The sequence below is a fragment of the Pleurodeles waltl genome, chromosome 8, assembly GCF_031143425.1.
Source record: "Pleurodeles waltl isolate 20211129_DDA chromosome 8, aPleWal1.hap1.20221129, whole genome shotgun sequence".
NCBI classification, from domain to species: domain Eukaryota; kingdom Metazoa; phylum Chordata; class Amphibia; order Caudata; family Salamandridae; genus Pleurodeles; species Pleurodeles waltl.
The window spans coordinates 1,354,935,464-1,354,957,719 of NC_090447.1; the positions used below are offsets into that span (position 1 = coordinate 1,354,935,464).

The 22,256-nt window shown below is 40.0% G+C and overlaps 1 protein-coding gene across 1 annotated transcript; it reads left to right on the forward strand.

Annotated features, from left to right (window-relative positions):
- Positions 1-12,063: 12,063 nt before the first annotated feature.
- On the forward strand, positions 12,064-21,824 carry LOC138248634 (matrix metalloproteinase-18-like). The gene is made up of 10 exons (XM_069202366.1): positions 12,064-12,261; positions 14,376-14,617; positions 14,721-14,869; positions 14,982-15,107; positions 15,982-16,143; positions 16,350-16,521; positions 16,817-16,950; positions 18,697-18,856; positions 20,219-20,322; positions 21,494-21,824. The coding sequence occupies exons 1-10, from the start codon at positions 12,088-12,090 to the stop codon at positions 21,592-21,594; spliced, it is 1,524 nt and encodes a 507-aa protein (XP_069058467.1). The 5' UTR covers positions 12,064-12,087; the 3' UTR covers positions 21,595-21,824.
- Positions 21,825-22,256: the final 432 nt, after the last annotated feature.

Here is a 22,256-nt window from a genome sequence, read left to right on the forward strand (position 1 = left end):
CCCGCCAATGGAATACCGCGTTTGAATGACCGCCGCGTGGATTCGTGGGTCGTAATGGGATGGGCGTATTTCTGTTGGCGTGGCGGTGGAGGTTTGGTCACCTCCACCTTTCCGCCGACCGCTGGTCTGGCGGTCTGTTGTGGCGGTCGGATTTTCGGAGGTTTGCCTTCTGCGGGTCAGAATGACCGTGGCGGGTTTCCGCGACCGCGGCGGGATTATGGAGGATTTCTGACCGGCGGTAGGCGCCTTTTACCGCCGAGGTCAGAATGACCCCCTAAGTATCTCACCAATAAAAGAAAAGGGTAAAGAAAGTTTGAACGAAGGAGGAAGGCCGAAAGTGAAAGAGAAAAGAAAGGAAGTGACGGTTGTGGAACAATCGTCAAGTGAAGAAAAAGACTTGACAAAAGAGGAAAGTACCAACGAAGCAGAGTCGAAAAGAGAAGCAAAATTGAAAAGGAAAAGGATACCAAACAGGAGATATTCCGGTCCTGAATGGGCTTATGCAGTCAATGATGATTGGACTGACGAGTTTGTATCTCTAAGCATCGAGAACGAAGAAGAAGAAGAGATACCAATAGAAAAGAAAAGTTTCATAGACTCTGTCGATTGAAAGAATAGTAAATGATATTGCTTGCTACAATCTAACGTGAAAGAAACAACCAGCTGAGACATTGTTAAACCGGACGAGACATTTGTTAAACTGATAAAGACTGAGTTATTGCCAAATTGAGACAAATGCTGCTAACCGATAAGTGACTGACCTTTTGAAGAAGACGGTGTGAACATTGCGCTCGTACAGCTTTGTAACTGAATTGCTAAGTAGTTTCATTTAGAGGTGCTTCTAGCTCTCTGATTCTATACAGATCATGACTAGGTATGCTACGCAAAATAATAGAAAGAAATATTGTAAATATGTGTGTATAGGCTTGGTAATTACATGTGTACTAATAATAATGGCAATTGTGTTTGGAATGCATGGAAAGGGTGAAAGTGAGAATATCGAGGCTTCTACTATTGCTCCTGTTACTGCCACTGAACTAACACCATTGAAAAGACTAGCATTGGATGAGAGGCTCTTGCACGATAAGAAGGAGCTTTCGTATAACGTTTTCTATCGCTTACTAACAGAGTATGTTGAGACTATGGATGCGAAAGATTGTTATGTGTGTACACAGATACCGACATCAGTAAAGGAAGGGGTAACTTATCACCACATGCCTCTTACATATGGGATTACATGTAGTATAGTGATGTCTAGGTTTTATGGTCAAACTAACATACAGTATTTTTACTCGAATTATGATGTTACCTTTGCTTATGTTCCTATAATAGCACAGCTAAGCCAGATTGCTAAAGATTGGGATGCTAAAATAATGAGGGAATTTTTCGAGCCAATGCAACCTTTTGAAACGGCTCATGCTCATAGGGAGAACCTTACTTGCTCAGTCTCTGCTGTAGAAATAAGCTTTTTAGATCGCACAGATGATAGAAGGGCACAAATGAAGGCGAAATTAGAAAAAGAGCTACATAAGAGGACTTCAGTAGATAATTATGATTTTGCTGCTATAAAGACACAAGGGAAAATAGCTTTAGATGCTTGGCATGTAGGGAAATTTTGTATATACCGAGGAGAATCTTATTATGACAACATTTTTGTAGGAGCGAGTGAATGCAAACATACGTTTATTTTTAAGGCCAAATGGACATTCATGATGAACGGACTTGACCCTGTCATTCCAGGGGTATATTACATTTGTGGGCATAATGCCTATTATCGTCTTCCAAAGGGATGGTGGGGGAGATGTTATTTGGGTATAGTGTTCCCGAAGGTTTATCAACTGGATGACGTATCGATGATTCAAAAGACATCTGGATCCCATCGTATCCAGAAAAGAGAGACCGCAGCTGCTGTGGTAGGTGATATATTTGGAGCCATGATTCCTTCATTGGGAGTTGTGCTGAATTCCATCAAAATAAGAAAGTTGTCTACTATAGTGGATAACATGCTGACAAAGTTTTCAGGTGCTATAATCCTGATAGATGCTGAACTTGCAGCGGAAAGAGCCATGACTCTTCAAAATAGGTTTGCTTTAGACATTCTTTTAGCAAAAGATGGAGGCGTTTGCAAAATGATTGGTGCGCGCCACTGCTGTACCTATATACCCGATAATAGTGTGAAAATTAAAACTATGCTTGCTAATCTAACAAAAGAAAGTGCAGATTTGAAGGAACTGAAAGAACCAGGAGTGTGGGAGAAGGTTGGAAAGGGACTTGCTTCAGTGGGACATTGGATTGGGGGAATTTGGAATGGAATATTATTGAAAATAATAGAAGGAATTTTAATAGTGATAATGTGTGTATTTGGAATTTGGGGAATAAAAAGGGGAATAATAATGATTATGGAAAGAATTAAAAGAAGAAAGGAGGAGAAAATTATGAAAAGAATGGCAGAAGAATACAAAGCACAAACTAGGGGAACTAAAAGAAAAAGGGAGCTGACAGAATTTTAATGGAATAAAATTTGTGGGCTAAATTGGTGTGATGACAAGTAGTCATCAGAGGAGGGATTGATGAAGCAGAAAATGAAGGTTTTGATTTATTAACGCTTAAATGTAGTGTTGAAATAATCATGTGTGACATTAACCGAACTAATAAAGATTGTACGGGGACAAAATGTGCCCTCAGAGTAGTTTGCCATCAATTATATGTGTGCTTTATATAACGTGGTGTACTAGAATTGCACTAATCCGACATAATCATAAACGTGTGCTACGATTTGCTTGTTTGACATGTTTTAGCTTAGCATTACTTTAGCGGAGGCTTTGGCCTAGTTGCCTGGTCTCACGGTTTAGATGCTCGCATTTTTCCACTGTGCTAATAAATGTGTATTTTTGCTTGAAGCTGTACTTTTCCACAGAAACTGTTCACATGCTTATCTTAAAGTTAGTGCCAGCCTGGCATATTTTCTCTTTAATTCAAGGTCGACTTGCAGGTGCGGACAATGGAGGCTCTGAAAGTGAGCTAATTGGGAGACAATGTTGCGATTTGCGTACCCATCTCCAAGGATAATGTATGCTTAAGTAAAAGCTTGAGAACTGTCGTTTTTGATTGGTCAATTTGAAGCTAACCTATGAACCCTCCAATGGAGACCCTACCGGACTTGAACTGTTGTCTATAAAACCCAGGTGCACGAGAAGAAGGTAACCATTATGATCATTACGGCCATTACCCGGACACTACGCCATTTTTGTAGACTTCGTAGCTATTATGGCCCACTTTGCTGCGACGCCATTTTGAGAGACTTTGATGCTTTCTCTAGTCGAGAGAAAGAGACTTTAATGATTCTTGCCCTAGAGACTTTAACTTTGATTTAATCCCCTTGCATGAAGTAGTAGTTTTACCTTGCCGCGGTGAGGCAATCGCCCCGTCCACTCTTGCCCCTTTTGTCTCGTCCCATGCTGATCAAGAAACAGTACCCATGCTGACCGAAGAACGGTACCTGTGAGACGAAGACTTCCTTGTATGCTGATCGTAATTGGTAAATATGAAAGGAAAATTGTAAAATTGCATTGTGTTTCTTTTAGGTAACCAACTGCTGATTTTGATAAGGGCCCTAGCTAGGAGTTTTCTAAATTAATGTTGCTAAATTGTTTTTGCATGAAGTCCCACATGCCGATGCTAATTTGAGGTTAGATGAGGATTCCATATGTCGCACGATGCAATTTGAGATCTTGTTATGCTGACTAAATGTATGCAATTAGTTCATTACAGATTATCGTATTAGTGATTTGCATTGCTATTATCGAATGCCTTGTGATTCAAATGCTTCATAGATTGCACCTGTTTCGACGCTATGGACAGCTGTTAATGTTCATTTACGTTTATCATTTGGTGTTGAGACACATTTATATTGTGCTAGCTTTGTTAATATAGGGAAATAAATTCACTAACTTTGCAATAAACTGGTGTGGTTATTCCTGACTGAAAGGTCAGGGTTCGCCGAAATGTATTCTGGATTAATTATTAAGTGTTATGTTGATCAAGGTATTGCTTATGTTCGTTATTGATTATTGATTTAATGAAATTGATTGATTAAGAGTACAGAGAGTTCCCACTTAGTCAAAAGATTCATCGGCCTAAAGAGCGTCCGAATACAGGTAAATTATTAGTACGCACCGCTCTATCAGGGCCTGATTAAAAGTTTAGGTGTTATTTATCGCACCGGATGAATAACGATACCGTGGGGCATGTTATTTATTGGGTGTGATAAATAACAACGTGGATTTTGATGTTTTACGCCCTAAAATCCACATGTCATGGAAAATACTGTATGCTTTTTCGCCCTTAAATTTCAACAGGTTTGACCTGCTGACATTTAACAAAAGAAGAGTTGTTTAACGCATCCGATAATCCTCAGATGAGTTAAATGCCTTCAAACTCGTAATTCTGACCCATGCGTAAACAGGGGTTTACACATGGGTTGGAATTAAGCGACTCACTCGTAATAAGGCCCTTAGTCAGTTAGTTAGTTATCTATATTTTCCATAGCTTTTGCAGAAATAAATGTTTACGCAATCTACAGTACTCTGTTATTTTAATCAACACAACCTTTTTGAGTAAACAACTTCTTTTAAGCAGTTCCATTCATTTCAGTTCATTTATTCCTCTGCTTGGGCGTGTTCTCTCATGTCCTCAATTTAAGTTGCCTGGAAGTGGACCAGTATATCCACATCCATTTACTAACCGATACCCAGAGTACTGGTACCTGTGGAGTGCATAACATTTCAGTCCATTATTAGTTGGACTTTATGAGTCCAATAGGGCCAGTAGCTGCGATTAACACCCTCATTGAAATTAAGAAACCACTTCTAATAAGGGCCTAAACGCAACATTAAAACACAACATAGAACAGTAATGTATTATTATACATGTCATTTATGATATTCCTTAGAAGAGATGTGTGTTTGTTAAAAGATGGATGAAGTTTACAAAAGATTTTTCAAACAATACCAGGGCCACTGCAAAAGTCCAAAGAATTTTGTCCTTTACAAGACGAGAACATGAAATTTCCATCACGTATTGGTGATGATTTGTGGTTGATTCTTTACAAGAAACGATGATTCCAATGTATAATATACAGCAAGGCCTGAATTGAAGAAATGCGTTCATATGTAAAGTATATATATCTTCAATTTGAAATTCTGTAAATCAAAAGAGATCCTAAAAATAATCTGCAATATGTTTTCCACTTATGACAATAGTTCAATAATCTCTGGCCATGATAAGCCTCTGAAGGTTGTGATGGTGAACCCAAAAAACCGTGACAGTTGAGCAGTACATTTTCAAGTCTGGCAATTACACCCTTGGTGGTTTGGTGTGTATACCAGGACGGCACCTATTGGACATTGAGCATGTTCGAACACTACATTTTCCCCGAATATTGTTGTTTGCTGCTGGAATGTGCAAAGTTGAGAGCATAACCTCTATTATACTGTAATTGAAGTTTAGAGAAGAGCTGATATTTGTTACCATCCCCCCCCTTTCTTGACATTGAAAGGAAACATGTCATTAACCTAATCAATTAGTTTTTGAACCACTAGTCCAGCTGTAAAGACAATAAGTGCAGAGAAAATAACGAAGAATAAGGAGAGGAGGCCAGTAGGCGAGACAAAGAGAAGCAAGAAAGGGGGACGGCTAAGGCCAAAGAGGAGAGAGCAGTACAAGGAGGGTAAACAAAATCAAATTTTGTAATACAACATGTTTATGAATGGGTACCACAAAAAGTATTATAATATGGTGATGAATGAGGCATATGTATAAAACAATTCATTACTATGTGAAATGCAGTAAATTACCCACTATAGATTGTTACATTTTGTAACATGCAAGACATATGCATTCCAGTGTATCAAATCATAATTTGGGAAATTTTACCTTGTGCCTTTTTAAATTTGAAGCGTTTTCATGTTTGTATTCTTGCTATGACTGTGAATATTGTATTTATTATATTATTGTGCATTTATGGTCATTTATTTGAGCAAATGAAGATCTTTGAATTGAATTGAATTGCATTCCAGTGCATTTGCATATTTACTAGTACGGGTCTGGCATGTAATTGATCTAATGTTCCAGATGTCCTTCTACACCAAAAGACGTACACCAAGAATAAAGTTGAGAATAGTCAGGGATTTTGGGGGGGGGGGAAGCTTCAGATTTCCCAGCAATCACACTGGCATATCTTGTTAACATACATTATCTTAGAAGCATTACATAAGGGGGCTTAAGAGCCAGTGGAAGTGGAGAGCAGTGCAGATCGGTAGTGGTACTTAAAACAAAATATTTTGTAAAATAACAAAAACAGTTTAAGCACCTCAAAACAGAGAGTGGAGAGTGTGATTGTGAGCTAGTCTGTGTGTGCATGTACAAATCCTAAGTGAAATCTGACAGACACCTGATCATACCCGACTCACAGCATCTGTTCCCACTATTTGCTATATAAGTAGGGCTCCTGGTTTTACGGTATTTATTTTTTTGAAATGTACATCTGTATTTAAACATATTTATTTTTTGCTCATTTGCACTGTATTTATTCATTTTTATTTTGTATTTACTGTATAGAGGAAGCTTCAAAGGGTATTTTTCCAAATGTATTTAACTGATAAATATATATACTTACTTGAATGTCACAAAGGTTTCAATGCTATACAGTGCAATAGCATTATCTGAAAACACTTGCATTGTAGAATAGCATAAATAATTGTAGATCGGCACTTAATTAAACTTAATTAGGAAATCTATTGTCTTTTTGTCATCTCCCCATCTCTCAATCTGTACCCCTACTGACCTGACATTCATGATTTACCATAGAGAAAATCACCCAAATGCGTATTTTCCACATTTTTCTGTATGTAAAAATAAATATAGACGGGGAAATAGTTTTCTGTCTCTATCTATCTGTGCAAATCAGTAAAAATGGAAAACTAGGAGCCCTATATAAAATATATTTATTATAGAGGGGTGTAATACCCCAAACACATCCTGAAGCCATACCACTGCATATAGTTCAATACATACAGCTTAGATGGGCATGGATCCTTCACAACATACGTGCCTATGCATCAGGGGTGTGTAAAATTGAAGCTAGGACTGAAAATGAAAAAAAAAATGTTTTTGTTTGAACAGGCATTCCTTTCTATCACAAAGTTGCAATGAAATGTGACCTTTCAATGTATATTCCATACACCATTCCACCATTCCAGACATTCATAAACCAACAGTTATTTGTAAAATGTTTCTGATAGCAAAGCAAGTCGAGGCTCCACCATGGCAAACTTAGGCCCATATTTAAGGAACGTTAGTGTTGCCTTAGCAATGGACCTTTCCTGTGCAAATTGATAGAAAGAGCAGCTTTCGCCCAGATGTCACAATTCATTGAAGACAAATCTATACTTTCAGACTTCCAAACTAGATTCCGCCCAGGAAGAAGCACTGAATCAGCACTCATAGCAATCTGGGATGATCTTAAAAACACAGTCGACCGAAATGGAGTTGCTGAACTGCTTCTGTTGGACCTCTCTGCTGCCTTTGATACGGTTGACCATGACACCCTAATTCAAAGACTCCACGAAGCCGGCATACAAGGGATTGCTCTCGACTGGATTACTTCCTATCTTCAAAAAAGATCAAATTTCATCCACTCGCCCCCCTTCTCGTCTGAACCCTACCTCACAAAAGCCGGGGTCCCCTAAGGGTCAATCATCTCACCTTTGCTTTTCAACATCTACATGATATCTTTACCAGAACTGATCAATGATTTCCATCTCACATGCTACAACTATGCAGATGACACACAAATACTACTTAAATTAGAATGCCCCAAAAACATTGAAAACTCAGAAATCTTCAGTTGCCTCAGAGCCGTTGATCAGTGGATGACCTGGAGCCATCTCAAACTAAATACCTCCAAAACCGAAATACTCATATGTGGTGACTGGAAAAGTTATGACCCTCTGTGCGTCTGGCCTGACAATCTCGGACCACCTCCTCAATTATCCAAGGAAGTTAAAAACCTAGGAATCACCATGGATTCCAAGTTAACTATGAATGCCCAAGTGGACAAATTAGCACGAACAAGCTTCATCACCTTTAAGGCTTTACGACGCATCTTCCCCCACCTCGGATTTCCACACAAGGTGCAAGCTACTATCTCGCTTGTACTATCCAAACTGGATTATGCCAATGGCCTCTACCATGGATCATCTCTATCTGCTATGAAAAAACGACAACGTATCCAGAATTCCGCAGCCAGGCTACTATTACATGTAAAGCGGCAAGCCCACATCTCCCCTGCCTTGAGAGCACTACACTGGTTACCCGTTGCCAGAAGATGGACTTTCAAGCTGCTTTGTATCACCGACAAAGCTATACATGGAACAGGACCACTTTTTATCAGAAACAAAATAACCAAATACATCCAACAATGAAACCTCCGCTCAAGATTGCCACCCCGCCTTAGAACACCACCATACAAGAAAAAGACTATAGGTGGTACATCCTTCTCCGTTGAAGCAGCCAAACTATGGAATGAATTACCCCCAACTATCAGAGCCACAGATAACTTTGTCTTTAGAAAACTACTCAAGAGTTGGCTATTTCCTTCATAACCACCATATTCAAACAACTATGAACCGCATTTGCCTATGTTGATAAATATTTTTTTCAGATTATGTGTATATTTCTAGTTATGTATAGTTTCTTTAGAAAATATGTATAGCTACTATGTCATAACAATAAAATACACACACACTCTTTAAACCTGTTTGACTAAGTATATTTTACCCATGGTTCTAATTATGTATTGTATGTGCATATGTGTGTGTATTCATGTGTGTGTGTGTGTATATATATTTATATGTATGTATGTATGTGTACATGTTGTTTCTGTGCTTGGCATATTTTTGGGTCATTGCATGGCTCCTGGGTGGGTGGTTATACTAGATATCTATGAATTCCTGCTCTCATCCTATCACACTTATCTACCCATCATCATATGTCATGTCTCTATCAAATTATCCTCCATTCTCACTTTGACTCATCCCAAATCCTTTCTACTACTTTCATCTGCTAAATAACTCTGCCTAAGCTCTTCCCTCTGCTTCCACATCTAACTCACCAAACTTCACTCTACTACTGTGACCTCCCACACAACCCTACTAAATTCTACGGCATTTATCTCACCATGCTACTATGCTCTCCCTAACCCTTCCACATACTCTTCCCTCCTCCATCCCCCTTTTTCTCATCCCAAGCCTTTGGGTCGAGTAAATTAAGGATATACTCCCAATTAACACTTCTGGACTTCTTTCCTCCTCCACCCCTCAATTACTCCAGTCAATCTAACTAACAAACTCTCATATCCGCGGCTCAAATTAACTCATAATAATACTAAAACTGTACTCATTATTTCCAGATACTAATCCATTACTAATTCTTGTTGGGTTCCAGAGTAGCGTGCTACTCACAGAAAAGCGCTTCGACACCTCGTCAGGGGTAGTAAGCGCTATAGAAATACGATTACAATACAATACAATTTATTTTGACGCTAAAGCGGAGCTAACAACTCCATATTTATATTTTGACACTAGACCCGTCTAGCATCAAAATATTGGAGTTAGCACCATTTTTAGGAAGTACCAACCCACCTTGTGTCAATGATGCAAGGTAGGCGTTCCCTTCCTAAAAATGACGGTGACACCGCAGCACCATATGTAATTCCCGACGCAGAAACGAAGCGCAATTAGGAGGCGGAAGTAAATAATGGCACTAAGCCCAATTAGAGTCATTATTTTATGCCTGGTCAGACCAGGCGTTAATGTGCTGGTAGGCCCATTTCCATGGAGAAACACCATGGAATGGGCGCAAAGATGCCCACCCTAACCCCAAGCATCACCACCACCCACACCACAGGGACACTACAGGAGGAGGGAGCCCATCCCAGGTAAGTTGCATGTAAGTGTATATGCATAAGTGTGGTGTGCCACTGGGGGCCATTAAATGGGGTCCCCTGGCTGGCACTGGGTATGTTGGGCTTGCACTGGAGACACTGGTCCTCTTTGGTGGGCATTGGGGTTGTGGTAATGACTCCTACCTATACTTAGACAGAAGTAATTTTTTGGCTGCTTGTTCATCAAAAAATGATGATAGGCTAACTAACTGCAGATATTTTTCCTCTAATAAGACTACTGTCAATTTTGACCCACTAGTGCCATTTCCCCAAATGCCATCCATCACTGACTTTTGTCTTTTTTTGCAGCGCTAGCAATTCTTTAGCGCCATTGTGCATCATTTCTTAAATATGGTGCACGGATGGCATTAGGGAATGGCGTTAGCTCGTGAAGAAAAATGACGCACGACTGCGCTAGCACAGTTGTGCGTCATTTTCCTTACTTATGGGCCTTAATGTATCCCTGCATCTAAATGAGGCAAGGGATCGCAGGTGTGTACGAGAGACCACTGAGTACTAGTAAAAATATATTTTTTTAACATTCTCTCGTTTGGAAATGGCTTATCACCTCCTTTGAAGCGGGGGTAAAGTATTGCAGTTTTGCAACCAGAATTTGGTTTCACAACATTAATGCATACCATAAGAAATCACAATAAGGAATGAGTGCTCTAAACAAGCCCCATTCAAATAGCGATTCTTTATAATTCCCTAAACCCTTTTAGTGATTTGGTAACATGTTACCGGATCATGAAATGGGTTGAGTACATTTGTACATGCCGATTAGCTGTCTCAAATCCTGTGATTTAGCACATCGCAGGATTGCAACTGCTAAATAGCTTCATTCATTTGGCCATAAGTACCATATCTTGGTCGGGAAGGGACTCAAGATCTCCTGTTTTATGAGATTGTAGACAAAGGATTTTCTCCACAGAAAACAACAAAATTCGTATAGAGAAAATGAAGTTAAATGGGCACATACCAAAGTGATTTATTAGTGCGATTTTCATCAACATATGCTTTGGGAAGAAGAATTGGAGATGAACATTTTAGGGCCTGTTTCACAAAGGTAGACTTACACCATTGTGTAGGTTTATTATTGTTTTGCTATTCACAAACTACAAGTTAATAGTAAGTTTACAACTGCAGATCCTCAGCAGTCCCGGCGAAGAACTCTGCACATGAAAAGATGGACTTGTCCTACTCTTTTATGTGCGGAATTCTCCTCCCTAACTGCAAAATCTCGGCAGTCCTAAACTTACTATTAATTCTGTTCGTCAATAGCAAAAAAAAAAAAAAGTACACAAAAGTGTAAGTTTACCTTTGTGTATCAGGTTCTAAGACTTCTCTAGATTGCACATAATACTCCTGAAATTGACGTGAATCCTCAAAACATTGGAATCTATTCCTAGAGCAGAAGGAAACCTGGAGCCGTAGATTTCACATTTTTCAAAGCTGGGCTTTGTGAAGGGGCCAACAGATTGACTTTTTAACATTCACTACATGCAGCCTTGTTACTAAACCACTTCTATTAATTATGTCGATTATTCACCGTTGCTTGTGAGAGATGATCACTCTAGCGAGGACAATGAGTGACATCCATGCCCAAATGAAAACAACATCCAAACATACAATTTAATTTATGTTTTTTAATTAAATTTTAAAAAATGAAGGCTTGAGCAGGGACGTGTTTTGGACAATTGGACAATTGTTTTTTTTTCAGAGTGCTAGCCTATAGTTTTCTTCATGATTGATATAGCAGAAATTATCTCAAAGCTCTTCAATATATTCTTTATTTCTCGTACATAAATATGACAAATAACGTCATCCAACTTGCGATTTGCAAACGACTATTTTTTTTAACACTATTCATAATTTAAAGAAGTCGTATCCTTTACTTGTAAAACCTCTTCCTGGCTACTAATAATTTTACAGGATGGATTGCTTCATCGAGGGATTTCATCAAACAGACAGATGACGTAACGCTCTTTCTGTGTTTTGACTTGTGCCTGGCGGAAGTTGTAATGAATGACTCATGCAGCAGACTGGGGGCCGCTCACGGGGACTGCATAAAAAGGGGCTGAGGGATGGAGAGGCAGAGAATCAGGAGAGTGAGACCTTGCACTGAACAGAAGGAGGGCCAGGAGAGAAGAAGAATGAAGTCCTTGTCGCTGTTGCTGCTCCTGTGTGTAGTACACACCTATGCGTTCCCTGCAGTGCCAGCAGCCGAAGGCCGGGACGAAAATGAACAGCTGGCAGAGGTGAGTCCGGGGACTGCCTTCAGTCCGTGAACTGAGCCCAGCAGAATTCCATTCTGCATAAAAGAAGAGTTAAAATCCCATAATATGTTTTAGTTGTGCGGTACTTGCTGGAGGATAGGCATTTTTAAATTCTCATTTTTTGCAAAATACATTTTGCAAGAAATGCTATGTTCTTTTCTGCAATTTGTTAAAAGTGTTTAGTTAATGAAGCTTTAACGCCTTAATTTTCGAAGTCGGTCTGGTAATAAAATATGGATGAATGGATAGTTCAGTGTCCCAACCTAAAAGATTAAATGAATATTGACCTAGCTCCTCTTCAGGGGAATGGAGCGCTATATAAATTACAGTACAAAACCGCCATGCTGCTAGCAAAGAGTGTAGCATTACTGTGAAATTGAGAAAAATAAAAATTTAACGCAAACCCGTGTGTTTTGCTGAAGGTATGGAATTGCTCTTGGTGCCCGATTAACAGGCATGAACTTGCATGAAGAGCTAAAGAGAACTAGGAAACAGGGCCCGAGGGCATGTAAAATGTCATAGCAGTAGACTGAGAGGTGGCTCCCTGCTGACTGCATTCATTTAAGTGCAGAACATGTCTGTTGGCATATAAAAGCATGTACTACTTCATCACAGAAGGCAGAAACCATGTTCAAGTATTGCTCAAACATACCAAATACATTTAGCAATGTCCATTATGCTTACACCACAGCATCTGCTGAGGTGAAGCAGAAGTCTTGAACAGTAGCAGGTAGACTAGAAGCCAGCATCACCAAAGTCTCAAATGCAAACTCTGTGCTACCAAAACCTCATTAGAACTTAGCAAAATGCAAGTAATTGATGGCAGCCAGATTTTCACTGAAGAGGACATTCCTGTCACTGGTGACTGGATATACAGAGGCCACTCTCCTCTATTTTGGAAGCTCGTTGGGGAAGCTATTTAGGTCGCTGTCCTACAGGACCCTAGCAGGAATATACTATCAGATTTGAATGAGAGTTCAGGACTGAGAACTGAGTAGGAACACACATTGGAATTTAATAGGAGAGGCGCTAGCCCGCAATACCCAGGAGGAATTTACCAGTGAATTTAGTATAGAGTCACTTAACTGCAGATTCCAGCAGGAATACACCGTTTAACTTCAGTTGAGCGATAACCAGGAGTGGCCCTGCCATGTGGGAGAAGCATAGACATCCTAGTAGGCCGGGGAACAATGGAGTGGTTTTAGGACTGGGAGATTTGAGAGTTCATCAGGTCCATCTATTCCTGAAAATAGCTCTGAGGGAACAATAGACAATTTTATTAGAGGTATTGACACGGCTTACTGCTGCAGAGGAGTAATGGTGTTTTATACTGTACTCAAGCTTACAGCATTGCAAAATCTCCATGTTTTTTAGTCAGAATTAGCTGTAAAGCCGTTGGCATTTCAGCATTTTTATTTTTGAAAATTGTTCTGTAAAATGTATCACTGTCTCCCCCGCTACTTCAGAGATGGTCACTATGCTCGGTCACTACTTGCTAGACTTGGTCACTGCAGTCGCTGCAGTAATAGGCGCTTTCCCTTCTGAATCTAACTTTCTAGTCCGGGCTTGGTGGTAACTTCGTGAACATCGCTGTGTTCTGCGACCAGTGTTCAGATACTGGTCTACATCTGTCTGTACTTTACATGCTGAAAGACCTATACACAGTGCCTTTTTAAGGTGAAAGGAGACCCTTGCCTTAGGTAGACATTGTTTTCTGGTGATAAACTGCAGAAGTCGATGCAGCTGCCTAGTCTGATGATGCTCTGTGCACAAGTGCCCCATTCTGACTATTCAAGCTCAGGTCTGCCTCCCAGATAAGGCCAAAGTTCTCTTTTGCTACATACAATCTCAGCAAACTGTCTCCCAAACATTTTTCCACCAAACCTAAGTGCTCTGACACTGCAGAAAAACTCTCCAAGGGAAGACTAGAGAGGCATCTTCTATGTAACAGTCAAAACCAAGTCATTCATCTTTAATGAGTTCTATGACATGCCTCATTTAGATGTTAAGGAACACTTGTGGCAATTGGGAGGTTTCTGACATACCTTTGATTTTTGCAAACTAATTTACTAACTTGTTATTTGTATTAATTGCAGGAATATTTAAAGAAATTCTACAACCTCAATGCAGATGGAACACCTATTTTGCGAAAAAAGCACAGCCCCTTCTCTGAAAAACTTCAAGAAATGCAGGAATTTTTTGGGCTGGAGGTGACTGGGAAGCTGGATTCCAACACACTGGAAATGATGCACAAGCCCCGCTGTGGAGTTGCTGATGTGGCCGAATACAGTCATTTTGGCGGACGTCCTACCTGGAGAACAACAACTTTGACCTACAGGTAACAAGACAGAAAAAATGTTTGAAATGACAGTATTCACTGTTGTTCCCAATGCACACAGTCACCTCTAATTTTGCTATTTCATATTTTTTTTGTAAAAAAGAATTTTGAACTACACCCCTGACATGGCTGAGGCTGATGTAGATACAGCGATCCGGAGAGCCTTCAAAGTATGGAGTGATGTGACCCCACTGACATTCAGACGGATCTATGACGGGACGGCTGATATCCAGATCTCATTTGGAGCAGGAGGTAAGGATGAATCAATGTGCTACATTCATCCTTGGGAGCTCTCCCTTTTTCTTTATTTTTCCTTAGCTTTGTATTCCTGTAGATTTTGCTGATTTGACATTTTCTCTTTCAGTGCATGGTGATTTCTACCCTTTTGACGGACCTCATGGAACCCTGGCTCATGCCTTTGCTCCTGGCAATTCAATCGGTGGCGATGCTCACTTTGATGAAGATGAAACCTGGACCGCAGGGTCGGCCGGTAAGTGCTCACATATATTGTATCATTCTCTGACTCTCATTCAATTATCATGGAATGAGTGATGGTTATGTGAGAGTCATTATGAGTAACAAAATACAAAGGGAAACCTCAGCCTGTGATGAAAAGGTTATTTTTAGTCAATGCCACTTACAAAAGAATAGAATTTGCTACCCACGTGCAGTTCACTGAGAAATGAAAGACACCTTTCGTCAAACTACACTACCTCTCAGGACATTATAGGAACCTGTATAACCAGCTTCTCTTGTAAAGGATCATGGACCTTCTGGCTCTCCCCTGTGTACAATGCTGCCTTGCTTTCCAGCGAGGTCAAGCACATATCCATACAGTCACACTTTCATCATAGCAGCATTTGTGTTATCACATTTGCACTCTCTTTTGCATATTTGTTATTGCACTGCTTTCATAGAAATCTCTCTTCTAATTAGAGGAGCAGACAGTCTACCCGTAATAAAGCATTTAAAAAACAACCAGAATTGTTATTACTAAACAGATGCGAAACTGGCCCTGAAAGAGTCAGCAATTCTCTCGGTATTCCGCTCTTTGTACTACCAAGGAAACTAAACTAAGGTTTGTGAACCTGATATGGTCTCACTATGGATGGTAGATGTGGGCGGTGTCTGAAAAGGAGATTAGTGGAACAAAATTTTGAACACAGTGATACTTTGGCTTCTTGTTTTACTTTTCAATACAAAAAACATTTTATATCTGAGTATTCTTAGACAGCAGTACCGAATACATAGTCAGCTGCAGTAAGAGCGCTATTCTGAGACTTGATGTATTTCAGTGTCCTACTAGAGAAACTGTACATGGCGTGAGAGTGTATTCATTGTATTTGTTCTGCTTTGTTCTACAGGATACAACTTGTTCCTGGTGGCTGCCCATGAGTTTGGCCATTCATTAGGATTGTCTCATTCTGGTGACCGCCGTGCTCTGATGTATCCAACCTACTCCTTTACTGATCCAGCTCGATTCCGACTCCCTCAGGATGATGTTGATGGCATTCAAGCCCTGTATGGTAAGTTAACTTCATGTTCTGTTAATTTTCCTTCGACAATTGAACATGTGCATTGGCAATGAAGGGTCAATATGTTCTTTAACCGATTACGTTCTAGCAACTCCTGCATGAATGTGAGATTTAAAAGGTGTATTTTATACACATTAGTTCATATTGCATAATATTTAACAATGGTTTTGAAATGCTGTTTGTTTTCCTTCAATTAGGAGCATCTCCAAACCCAGTTCCAACAACACCAGAAGCTACCACACCAACTGCCCCCATATCAACTACCACCACAACTACCTCTTCTCCCAGCGATCCCGCCATCTGTGACCCAACTCTTGTTTTTGATGCCATCACCACTTTGCGTGGAGAAATCCTCTTTTTCAAAGACAGGTGAGGAAAAGAGAAACCTTTCTAATTTGGGCATTATACAGTAATGAGTAAGGCTAGATATGCTTGCTCAGGTCCAATAATAATTGTGGCTCACTCAAAAAGCACAGTCAACTACTGTTCCCTTCATAGTGACATCTTTAGCATGAAGACGTGCAGTGGTTTCTAGTGTCACTTCTGTCAATTTAAAAACCTTTTTATCTACATGCCAGCACACCCCAAATAATGTTGATTGTTTTACAGTGGTGACAATTTTGATATGCTAATTAACCAATAAGCTTTTATTTTTCCAAAACAGCTCCTTTTGGCGCAGGATTCCAACTGTAACAAAGGTTTACAATTACCCAATCTCAACATTTTGGCCGTCTTTGCCATCTGGTATCCAGGCTGCCTATGAAAATCCAGAGACGGATCAGATTTTCCTCTTCAAAGGTATTTACATTCAATAATCACTCCCGCCATATTTTTGTTAACATGGTGAATCTTGGCCTGGAAAGGACCCACTGATTTCAATGACTGAAGATCAGCATTAATCTAAACTTTGCCTGAGTCAAAATTGGAAAAAGTCCACATCATTGTTTGTGATTGATCATGTTCTTCATGCATTAACCCTTTGATTGCTCATGCTGTAGTGAAGGTCACATTTAACCAATCTTTCCAAATAACCCATCATTTGCTCAGATCACAGGTGTTCATCGAAAGTCCTTAGGAGCCATATGAGGTTCCATTTTCAGGATATTCCAATGAGATAACTTCACATGAAATCAACCTAAATGAAATAATTTAAGTGGTCATTGATTTTCTCGGTTGGAAAATCTGATGCAATGGCCTTCCTTCACCTATTTTGGACATTCCAGGCCTAGACCATCCAATAACTTTAATGACATTCTGGGTCATTGTTGGGTTGGCATTGTTGATGTGTTGTTGCTTAATCTGAACCAAAAACGGGATAATTCCAACGTTATCAGAATATGACCATTATGGAAATAACTTAATTCTTACTAAAGTGAAAACCCCACTCTTTCTATAGTGTTCAGTGAATGAGGATCCTTCTATGATGTGAGGAGAAGTGACAATTAATAATTCACCCCCAACATCATAAAAAGAAAAAGAGGTAGCCTACGTAACGTTTAGCAGAGAAGCAGTGGAGAAACGTTATAGCAGTAAAATCACTGTTAGTTGGAATGATCACCATTCATGAACTACAAATTAGGGTACATGCTAGTTGTTTACTATCCACTGCGGTGCATGACCCTTAGTGCATCAGTCTGCAGTAGCTTTAATACACCTAGGACACCCATGAATTCATATGCTGTGCTTCCTTCTTCAATGAATCCGACCCTTCCTGCCTTCCTTTGAGCTGCTGAGGCTTTTAAATTGTCCATGCCATAACCCAAAAACTTGGACCACGGTTAGATACACAAACGTATATTAGGGGCATTAACCCTCTGGGTTATTTTATCGCCTGTGTTACCATCTCTCACCTGTGCCTCAGATCTGACCATGCACCCCACCCATGGAAATACACCACGGGTCTCCACAGTCTTCAGGTGTGACTAGCGCACAGTACAAGATGCCTGAACAATATCAAGCACCTTAAAGCGGCTTTTGTGACATGTTGAAGCAGTAAGGGTGCAATAATTAATATGAACATGTGATATTCTGTCAATTGATGTAATTTACCTTTTAATATTAAACACTAACGTGGGGTCGAAAAGGAACTTTTAATCTGAAAGTCAACGGATTAACTTTAAACCTGTACTAAGGGTAGATAATCACTATTTATTTTACGTTCATACCAGAAAAAACACAAATTCTTCTCATTTGCTCCATGATCCGTACTCGGGGCCAGTACATTGCACCTGCTGTGGAGCTGCATAGCCTTTCAGAAATAGTGCTTCTAGACATGTTAAAAACTGTCAGTGCAATGAAATTGCTATGTGCACGTCAGTGAAATGTAATTCCACTGAAATGTGTTTTATATAAAGGAACAGGAGCACTAAGCAGTGGCGGAAAATGTGATTTATCACCGAAAGCAGACCAGGAAGGGTTTTAACAACCTTCTGCCATGTAGTTTACTGTATTTTCAAGGCTAATCAAGACACTGTAAATAATGCTAATAATTAGGTAAATTAGGTGAAGGCTTGCTAACGATCATTTATCTTTTGTTCCCAATAGGATCTAAATATTGGTCTCTTCAGGGATTTGACATATTACCCAATTACCCTAAAAACATCTACAAACTTGGTTTCCCAAGGACCGTGAAGCATATCGACGCAGCCGTGCATCTTCAGAGCACACAGAAAACTTACTTCTTTGTTGGAGATCAATACTGGAGGTAAGAATGTGAGATGGTGATCTTCTGATGACTTAATTCGGTATTTTCAGCACATTTCAGAGGTGTCCCCGGTGATTATGATGACAAGTTATTATCGTTATTTATTTATTTATTTATGTGAAAACATTTAAACTTCACAACAAAAATGTTGCAGTGTTAGCAAGACAGTTGTTGGTGGATTTATAAACCAAGAGGAGGAAGGAATAGAGGTTTTGAGTTGGGAGTGAAAAAAGGTTAAAGAAACCTGAACAACATTAATGTTGAGGAAGGTGCTGCTGGGGGAGGATGAGGTAGGCGTGATGATGGTTCCTCACATTGGGTCCACCAAGGCAATTTGTTGGATGGTCCTGAACTTGAACGCCCTTTTGAAGACACGGCTACCAAGGCAGTGTTGCCAGGCAATGCGATTTGGGGTAGTGCCAAGTCGTCAAATGCTCTGAAATGGGGATGTTGAACTTTTATAGCACCATGCCTAATGGGTCAATTTGTGATTTTGGGTTGAATATAAAGGACGAAAATGGTAAAATAGAATAATATGTATGTGTTTTCAGCAAATAATCCAAATTAGTGAAGTACAATTTAGCCAATTGAGAAGGTAGAGAGGGAAGAAGAAAGGACCAATACTTGAGCCACGGGGAACGATAACAGGGAGAGGGTGCATTGGCCAGATGCTGGTTCCTCCAAAGTAACATACTCCAGGCTCATACTTTACCCAAGGGAAACTGCTTTGGGCCGATTAACATTTTCCACCAATCTCACTTCATGAAGTTTTAGGAAATAGGCTTACAGATTAACTAAACCCCATCAGGTGGTGTGAAGGAGCAATAGCCTCCCCGTTCTTATTAGGCCATGGCCTTCTCCTGATGACCAACAGTTCCCCATATTGTAGCTGTAATTTCACATCCTAGTTCTACACAGGATTTCCCACTGCCCGTCCATTGACAAAGTTCTCGTACCTATCACAAGCACGGGTGATCTAATATGCTTTAGTAAACTTATTAGGGCCCCTAAAGGCATCTTCAAATGTAAAAGGCTGCCATGTACAATGTGCCGAAAGGTACTTGAGGGTACTCAGTCTGGCGCCATCAAGTTCAGCTGCACTACAGAGTTTCTCTAGTATTGTGCACCACACTAAAGAGCAGCAGGCACAGAAGATTTCTTGCTTCAGAAGCATTACTTTAGGACAATGCAGTAGTTCCGCAAAATGGATCCTGCAATTCTTATTGGTGGTAACCTAGAACATAAAAACAATGAAACACAATATTGCTGATGATAACGATGATAATATGTAATCATAATTGATGTGTCTTGGTTTCACCAAAATGAAGATCCTAATTCTTTGAAAACTATTTGCTTCTACAGCTACGATGAAGCCAGAAAGACCATGGACAAAGACTCTCCACAACAGATAGAAGATGACTTTCCAGGGATTGGCAAGAAGGTTCACGCCGTTTTCGAAGACAATGGTAAGAAGATCACTGAGTTAAAGCATTGGACTGTTGGAACTTGTCAGAAGTGTTATTATACATTATATTTCAGTTATCTGAGGACTGGGTAACAAATAAACTCCTAGGTCAGTTAAAACACTCCCACGAAAGAAAATATTTTAGATTGCTGACCTAATGCGTGCCCTGTAACATAGTTCTAAACCAGAACCAATATTCACATTTTGCCTTTCTCAACCAGGTTTAGTGCCTGCTCCTTGTTCTGCACCCCCAAGTCATCTAAGAAAAGCACATTCACGTTCCACTGTTTCCAAGCACACTTCCTAAAGTTTCTAGCCTAACTCCCTTAGCTTCTGTGCAGGCTGCAGTAAGGCAGGCCGCTTATGAAGCTAGACTCTGCATCCTGAGTCGGTGATGTTCTGTCAGCTTTGAATGAAGGTTTCCTGTTCCTGAAAGTTGACCTAACCACAGTTTCATATTCAACCACATAAGCAGCCATTGCCATAAACACACATCACTACAGTACTGCCTACCTGGGAGGACACACAACACTCGTGCATTTTGTCTCCATCAATACACTGTCATCGTTAAGCACAACAGTTGTATCTGCAATGTTCACTACTCACCAAGCTGCAGTGACACATACATGACAATGGCTCACACACGACTTCTAATCACTACTCGCACAGACCACATGACAGATGCATGTTCGTCCATCCAAGCGCTGCCACCAAGAAGGATGGCACCAGTCCACAAATGCCCTCGGCACTTGTCTGAGCCATGTAGCACAATATAAACGAGAGAAAAACAATGCAAAGCAGTATTGTCTTAATATGGCTACAGTCGTGTCTACTTGTATATATTTAGCCAGTACTAAAAATGCAACAGCCCTGCAATATAACTTATAATGAGACAGTAAGACCAATACAGCGCCTTGAGACCCTAGGGGTGATTAGTTGCGCTTTATAAATCACTGATTGATTGATTGAATAATCAGTTTCTTGGCATGACGAAAGGGACCCTGATGTTTTGCACTATTTAATAAAGTATTTATCAATGAGCGGTTTTATTTTAATCGTTAAAAGATGTCAGTTGGAGGACAATTTGGAAAAGCTAATGATAATTCATCTTGACCGTTTCAATATGACAGTGAATCATGTTCACACTGATAGTCTTTCTTTTTTATTTGCAGGACTTTTGTATTTCTTCAGTGGACATACACAGTTTGAGTTCAACATGAAGTCTCAGAAGGTCACCCGGACACTGAAGAACACCAGCTGGTTAGGGTGTTAAGACACCTTCAGAAAATATTTCACTAATGGAAGGAGAAGGCATTTTAATAAGTAAAGAAAAAGACAGATGTAGGAGTATCCCGAAGCAGCACTGATTAAAGTTTTAGGAAAGTTTGAAATCAGGGCAAAATGTGTTCTAAGTATGTTTCCGAACTAATTTATTATATTTAATAGTCGTATAACTTATTTATGTATTTCCTAAGAAACAATAAATTATTTTATGAGAACAAATCTTTACTACAAATGTTTGATTATATTTGTGATTTTAAACACCAGTGTTACTATGCACAAATAAGCAAAAATAATCCCAAATCTCAAATAGGGTCTAAAGAGTGAATGCTTGTCTGCGAGTGGTGTGAGGGTTCTCTGAGCTGTGGGTGACTTCTAGTTTGAGGGGTCTAAGAGTGCATTTGGTAGTTTGTGATTAGTAGTCAGTGAGTGGTTGCTGTTGGAGTGTGACTACTACTCTGTGAGGGTTGTACTAGTAGTGTGTGACTGCTACCACTTGGTCCCCTGCTACAGAAGGGCTTGGTTGGTCGGTGTAGGGGATGCTGGTAGCTGGGTCCCGTATGCCCCGCATCATCAGCAACTCTAAATCCTCAGACAGTAATCCACTTCAAGCCCCATGTATACGTTCATCCAGCTAACAGGACAAAAAAAAGA

What these genes read in the sequence shown, in the direction of transcription:
- LOC138248634 (XM_069202366.1), top strand. Translation starts at nt 12,088, where the DNA reads ATGGAGAGGCAGAGAATCAGGAGAGTGAGACCTTGCACTGAACAGAAG. An exon ending in GATCTCATTTGGAGCAGGAG is followed by an intron (nt 14,870 to 14,981) that starts GTAAGGATGAAT and finishes TTTCTCTTTCAG; the next exon opens with TGCATGGTGATTTCTACCCT. An exon ending in TGGCATTCAAGCCCTGTATG is followed by an intron (nt 16,144 to 16,349) that starts GTAAGTTAACTT and finishes TCCTTCAATTAG; the next exon opens with GAGCATCTCCAAACCCAGTT.